This window comes from Acanthisitta chloris, unplaced genomic scaffold (genome assembly GCF_000695815.1).
Source record: "Acanthisitta chloris isolate BGI_N310 unplaced genomic scaffold, ASM69581v1 scaffold30400, whole genome shotgun sequence".
NCBI classification, from domain to species: Eukaryota; Metazoa; Chordata; class Aves; order Passeriformes; family Acanthisittidae; genus Acanthisitta; species Acanthisitta chloris.
The window spans coordinates 1-7,503 of NW_008653770.1; the positions used below are offsets into that span (position 1 = coordinate 1).

The 7,503-nt window shown below is 40.3% G+C and overlaps 1 protein-coding gene across 1 annotated transcript; it reads left to right on the forward strand.

The window, feature by feature from the left end:
* Window positions 1-5: 5 nt before the first annotated feature.
* Window positions 6-6,880, forward strand: NDUFS6 (NADH dehydrogenase (ubiquinone) Fe-S protein 6, 13kDa (NADH-coenzyme Q reductase); the record flags this gene model as incomplete). Its single annotated transcript, XM_009082416.1, has 4 exons — window positions 6-32; window positions 843-896; window positions 4,743-4,865; window positions 6,737-6,880. Coding segments are annotated over 4 exons (270 nt in total), but the record flags the coding sequence as incomplete, so codon positions are not given.
* Window positions 6,881-7,503: the final 623 nt, after the last annotated feature.

A 7,503-nucleotide genomic window follows, 5' to 3' on the forward strand; every position in this document is an offset into this window, starting at 1 on the left:
GCACCGGCGAGCTGGTGACTCACACCGGGCAGGTGAGCTGCCGGGGGAGCGCGTCAGGCTGCGCTGTGCTGTGCCGGTGCCTGCGGGGCAGCACTGCCGGGGCCGCGGGCAGCACTGTGGTGTCCCGCTCTGTTTGGTACGCGCTGTGGAAATGAATGGTTTTGGGTGACACGTACGCGGGATGTACGAGTGGTTTCGTTAAAAAGAAACCTGTTAATTAGGAGCGGCGTCATTAGCCATTATTGTGCCTTCTGGTCTAAATCCGGCACTTGACCCCGCGGAGGAGTTGACCGGTAGGAGGTACCTCGGTGTCAGTGCCTTGTAACGCTGTTTTATCCGTTTTCTAATCGAGAAATTGAGCGTGTGAGCTAGGGAGGCTCGTGTGGTGCCTTGTGGAGATGGGAGAGAGGCATGACTGGTGGAGCTAACATAGGAAGGCTCTCACTGTGGTTACTCAGCTGAACATAAATAAATACTTAAATGTCCTAGTTTAGTTCACCTTCTAGGTGTCAGTGTGAGATCAGGGAACAGCATTATCAGTAATAAATCTGTGCTCATTTCTGATCGGAGCTTCTTGATCATTTCTGATCAGAAGCTCAGGCTTTGTTTATTGGCTTTCACACCATCCCCTACACCACCAGTTTTTCCCCTTCTTTTCTGCTTTCCACCATAAAATTTATTTTCCTGAGGGAAAGGGAAACTACTTTTTCTGTATAGTAACTACTTGCAAGATGATGATAATACTTGAAACTAAGGAAACAGTTATTTATTTTGTAAGCCTTTGTATTCTTTGTTTAGAGTTACTGCTATTTAAATAATATCAAGTTTCTTTTATGTTCTAGGTATATGATGAGAACGATTATAGAAGAGTTAGATTTGTTGGACGGCAAAAGGAGGTAACTCATTGTAGTTTTTCTCATGGGAGAGGGGGTAGTTTGTGGGGTTTTATCTTTGTACTTGATAGGAATTTCCTCAGCCTGGTTGTCATTAAAAAACACTACAAACAAAAACCCTACCACACCCCTAAAAAACCAAGCCCAAAACCCACACTGGAAACCAACCAACCAAAAAGGATCAAACTACCAAACCAAACGGGTTTGGGTTTTGCGTTTCAGTGGGGTGTTTGTCACTACAGTGAAAATTCTTTTTTAAGACAGCTTGCATGAGGTTCTGTCTGCCTCCCTACTTCTGACAAACTTGGGAAACTCAAGACTTGCTCTACATCTGTTAAGTGCTTGTGTATAGCTTGTTGAAGTTGTAGGCATATGAGCACCTTAAACTTGGATGAGATTTTAAGCATGTCTTTTTAAGAAACTTGTGGCCGGTTCTTAGTGCATTTATATTCAGAAAAATCACATAATTGAATACTCTGCTGAATAGTGCATTTATATATCTGGCTAGATATGTGTTTTGAGGTTTAATTTGCTTCTGCATAGTTGAAATTTAAATCTTTACCCAAACTGAGTTTTTAACAAGGCCATTCCCAGAGTCCGATAAGCATTTGCTGAAAGAGTGAGGTAACAAATAAAAGTAAAAAGGTAGAATATTTTGAAATAATGAAGCCTCAGATACAAAGTCTAGTAATACCAGTGTCATCCAAGTATACTACTGTGAAGGTATCTTGGGGACTTGTTGCTGCTGCTTACAGTTTCACAGACCCACTCTTGACAAGTCCTTTAGCAAAGAGTTTTCTCTAATGATCAAGCTGTACAGCTCCATGAGGAATCTGCTGGCCTTTGGCAAAGAGACAGATTGTTTCAGCTATATTGTATTCCTCAATGCCTAAGCCTCTGATTAGTGTTAATGCTATAAATGTTTATGTATAGCAGAGGCATTAAATATAAGGTGTGGTAGATTTTTAATGTAGTTGCATATAATTATTCTCTTCCTAAATTAACCTGAACTAATTATATTGACTTCTGAGTTTTCATACTGAGTTTACCTCATTGTATCACAGATATAATTTAACTCATGCTGTGTGGCAAAAGTAGGGATTCTACATGTGAAATAATTAAATGAAAATATCGCTTAAAATGTTGTTTTAGCTTATTTCTGGGCAGATAGTTGGCAAAGTGGTCCCCTCCCAAGTGTACTGCCTATTTCTGTGCTACCTCTGTAACTGTGTAAGCCTAATTCTCCCCAGGGCAGTGGTCCCTCAAACATGCCTTTGCCATCAGGTGATTTCAGACTCTGTGTGGTGTGGAACACCCAGGGCTTTCAGTTCAGCCTTGTTCTTCCTTCTCCAGCAAAAGTTAAGCTTTAAGTCTGCTGAGCAGGTTTTAATGCTAGGTTTTAATTGCAAAATTGGGACAAAATTTAAATGCTAAAGTGATTCCCTCTGTGCTTATTAATGGGATCTCACTCTAGGGGCTTTGCCATTATCCCACAGTGCATTTCAGCTGCTATTATTAGGGTTTGACAGCCATGTCTGTCGTCTGTATGTTGTCTTGTCTCTGAAGCAAAAGCACACCTGTGACATTGGTGACTGTTATTTCTCAGTTGCTTCTTTTTGCCTTCAGGCTCCTCCAGGTTGTTGTGTGTGGCTTGTGATCAGCCCAGTCCATCCATGGCAGCTTTCTTGTCTGGGGATGCCCCCTCTGGACACAGGTGCCCCCATTGAGGCTATCCGGGCCCACGCCTGTGTTCTTCAGGTGGCCAGGCCCAGGGGCATGGTCTAGAGTGTGTGTTTATTGTCCCCTCATGAAATCCATGTGTTTTAGCTAAATTAATTGTTCTCTGTGCTGGGTGTGCACAACCAGGGGATTAGTGCACTCTGGCAAGGATCTAAAGCAAGTAGCTGTGAGAAGACTGAGCATGGCAACTGCTAAACTGCAACTACTGCAGGCTGACTAGGTCATCCTGCCATGGTGTAATTCCTAAGGTAGCACAGGACCTAACACTGCCATTCCCACTTCAGCTCCACCTTTTCTGTTGGGCTGGTGCAGCAGCTGAAGATAAGAGGAGAACTGACCTCAGAGCTGGTCTGTTTTAAATATTATCTCCCACCTTCCCTCTATATCTTTGGACCTGGGTAAAATCCAAGTTTGGTTTTGTCTCTTTGGTCTCCCAGACCATGTACTGACACAGATAATTAGGTGGAAAGAAGCAGCAGTGGAATTGTCAAACTGGCACTGTGGCCAGGAAAAAAATTCTTCATTGAATTATGCATTGGGCAGGATGTGTTTGGGTGCACCGAGGGAAACAGCCCCTTCCTTTTAAGTACTGCTGTGCCTCAGTTGAAGGGACATGATGTAACTGAAACCACTTCTGGGTTTTTTTTTTGGCATATTTTCCCTGTGAATTCCTAGACTGTCTTTTTTTTAGTAGACTGAACCACAAACAAATCAGGTTCTTGCTTTCCCCTCTCCCCACAAATATCTTTATGGTTAAGAAATGTTGGGAAGAGTGGAGTTCTTGCTTCTGATTTTGATGCAAAAGTGTAGCATGGTGCTATCTCTCTCCTATAGCATGAAATGAAGGATGCACAATTTTGAGTGTTATTGAAAGCAGCAGTAGAAGTCCTTGCAGTTTAGCAAAAATTACATATGACTTGCAGGCTCAGCCCCCCAGTGCCAAGTTGCTTCAATACCAATACTGAATTTTTAAACTTTTTCTTAGCTATCATCTGATTTTGGTAAAGACAGGTTGGTTGTTGGCAAAAGTGCCTTTTCTAGTGCTGTACCAAAAATGTGGATTTTGGGGAGACTTAATTGGAGGCTTGGTGAAAGATCCTAAGTTGTTGTATACTAGACCTATATAAAATACCATCATAGTTCATAGGGATTTGTTTAATGGATGCTCAGCTGTCTTTCCCAAGAATCTCGTCTTCATTCAAATACTAACAGGCTTATGAACAGTATACACAGAGCAGTAGATAGTGCCTTCTTTGGGTGTGCATATTACTTTGTATTCATGCTTGTATCACCTTTGAAAAAACTGTCCCCTCCTGGAGTATTTTTGCCTGAGCTGTAGGGGTAGTTGTCTGCTCAGTGCTGCCTCGGAGTGTGTTGAGAGAGACTGGTGTGGATGAGGGAGGAAAGTGTTGTGGCTTGGTGCTGTAGGTCCTGCTAAGGCACAAACTGCTGTTGCAGGCCATGCAGATATGCTCTGGGAAAAAGCCCTACTTGTCAGTGATGTGCATATTCAGGAAGTGTGTACAGTTGATTTAGAGTGGCCTAGTGACATTTAGAGGTTTTTCCTTTTTCTAATGCTGAACAATTCATCTTTCTGACTGTCCTTATGCACCACATTCATGTTTTCATGAGATTGCTCTGCAGTGGTGGAATAAGGTGCGTGATGAGAGGCTCTAAATTACCAGTAATTGTTTTATCTCATGCCTGACCCTGTCTCACTATTATTTTTTAGTATATTAGCAGTGATTCTTTTGCAGTTTTATCATGGAGTCACTAAAGCAGGACATAGAGACAGTGTTGGTTAAATATCTTCTGTACTTGTCTGCTTGTTCCTGCTTCACCTCTCTGCTGAATCTACTCGGGTCACATAAACCCAAGCACTGATGTGGCCTGTATATCGGGGAAAGGGATTACTTTTGCAGAGTTTAACATGTAGTCCATTGATCTGGCTTATAGCACAGCCTAAGAGCTGGTGGAGGAGGTGGGGGGAAACCTGTGCAGGTACTTCTCAAAATGGCTGCAGTGGAACTGCTTGGGGAGGCAGCAAATAGCCATTGCTTTCTGTCTGAGTGGGGAAGATATCTGAAAGTTTCCCTTTTTTTCCTACAGGTGAACAAGAATTTTGCAATTGATTTGATAGCAGAGCAGCCTGTGAGTGAAGTTGGAAGCAGAGTGATATCGTGCGATGGTGGTGGTGGAGCTTTGGGACATCCTAAAGTATACATAAACTTGGTAATGTCATTATTCTGCATATAGCATGTTTAGCCTGTAAATTCTGTTTTTTAAGGTTATCTACTTTTGGGTACCTTAGTTTAACAAAGTGAAAGGGGTAACCACCTGAGGTCTTATTTTATTTGATGCCTAATATAAAATGGGAAGTAGAAGTTTGAAGTTACAGGAATTCTTTTTTGTAATTTTGATTCTTTTAATAGCACAATATTTTTTAAAAAGGGCTTTAAGTGAAGTAATAAGAATGAAAGCAGTGTCCTGAGAGGAAAAAAAAATAACATCCTTGCTGTGTTTTGGGACTCTTACTCTAATTATTTAAATGCCACTATGTAGATTGGTGATACATTTGCAGTGTGCTTAGGAATATGCAGTTTATTTTGAATCTTGCAAGTTTAGGGGGAAAAAAGAGAAAAACAAAACCAAACCCCTCCAGTTGTTGGGAATCTTGGTAGTTCTGAAGATTAAATGTTTCAGTCATAGTCAGACAATCAATGAAAAATAATTGTTGTCTTATCACTGCTGTCAGTAGGATAATTTCCAGTGTATTCTTGTTCTAGAGAGTAAAAGTATTGAAGCTACTGCCATATGACCTTAGTGGAATCAGCGATGACCTGTTGACTAAGTACTGTTCTCAGGCAGGCTCTGACTGCAGATATCTTAAAATCTTTGCTTGCTCACCTAAGCTTTGACATTTGCTTAATGCCCAAAAGAATGGTGGGGGAGAACTGGTGTCCTTTACTGTCAGTGTTGTTGTGACTCCTAGCTATAACCACAAGCATTTCTCTTTTGTGCAAAGTAAGAAATTTCTAATGATTCATTTTACATTATTCAAAGTCAAATGCTCAGAAGTTCTGATTCATAACACTTAGGAGGCTGATGGTTTTCCACCTTAACTTCTGTAGCACACTGCTCATCAGCTGCATTTATGTTGATTTGTTTGGCCTGTGCCACACTCTTCTTGGAGAATTCTTTAATTCTTGTGTAAAGTTCACAAAACGATCTCTTTTTGTGGTAACAACCAAATTACAAGATATCTGTGGTTTAGTTCTAGAAAGCTAATGGCTGCAAACAGAGGGAATGGTATAAGATCAGCTTGTTTGTCCTAGCCCTTGTAATTGAAATCCAGGCTTTTGGGAGTAGAGAGTAGTTTGGACTTCTCACTTCTAATCCTGTATTAAGGAAAGGGAAGATGAGTTCACTTTCATTCATGACTGCAAGTAGTTATGTTGCTAAATAACAGAATTTCCCTCAGTATTTAACTGTCTTGTGTTTTGTTATGTTAGGAAGGACTGCAACAACGGCTCAGTCACACTTCAAAATTTTTAAAAATACATGTATTTTTTTGAGAAAATAGTAAAATTGTATGCAGTACTAACTGTTACTTTTCCCTAAAACATTTTCTTTTGGAATTTCTCATGGATTCCTATTGAAATTTCCTCCTCCCTTTAACAAACTCTGTTACTAATCAAAATTCCTGTCAAGGATATCCCAAATCTTGTTCTGTATTGAAATAATTATGAAATTATCTTTTCTGAACATTGGAACAGATATGACTGAATGGACTTAAGATGTCCACTTTGGTAAGAGGATCCTTTATTGCAGGAGAGATATCACTTAGCTTGACTTTAAAATTATATTGTTGAAATTAGGCCTGGTAGTTAAAAGTCTGGCAGAGGGGAAGCTGCATAGGATACAGAAATCAAGCATGAACCTCATACCATCATTCCTGATTGCAGTGCTTCAAATAAGATTAAACTCTGAACTTCAGCTATATTGATCTGTTTTAAGATGACCCACACAAATAAGAGAAAGTATGTGATTTCTAAAAGTTATAAAATGTGAAACTAGCAACTGTTGTATTTTTGTTTTTGCAGGACAAAGATACAAAGACTGGAACATGTGGCTACTGTGGACTTCAGTTTAAACAGAAACACCACTGAAATCCCTGCATGCTTGCAGATTTCTGTTCAGATGTTAATGTTCAACTATGAATAAACAATATATTTAGAAAGCCAAAATTAGCATTTGTGTTTGTCTTAACTATGGAAAGTCCACTCTGTACCTTTTTAAGATGCAGCTTGTCAGGTATGTGAGGGCTGAATGGTATTACAATATCTGTTTTGTAGTTAATTTGTTTTTCGTGTTTGGCAGACTTCTTGCAGGCTCGGAAGTGGTGTTTGTCTGTAGCATAGGTTTGGTTTGTACTGGGTAGATATGTATTGTTTTCAACACTGAATTGGATGTAAATGTTTACTGGGTGATTAATTATCCTAGGTGTTTGTCTTTTGTCATTGTGTGAGACTCTTAATTGGTTCATAGTCTAGTATCTATAGCTAGATTCACAAATGGAAGCGCAAAGAGATGATACTTAGCCTTTAAACACTCACTCCTGGAATCAAGGTTGTCAGCCCTGAATTAAGTAGCTGCACTTGCTACTTGTTTAAAAGAAGCCACCAGTGCCTAGAAGGGTAATCACTGTGAGCTGGAGAACTACCTAAGCTGGCGCATGAGAAAGGTGAGAATATAAGTATTTGCCCTTCAGTTGAGAGGGGAGAGTGTATCTGATTCTGCTTGGGATTCACACTCTTGAAACCTCTTTAGGAACTGAGTCTTGTCTGACTCAAAGTAGGCATTGCTCCAT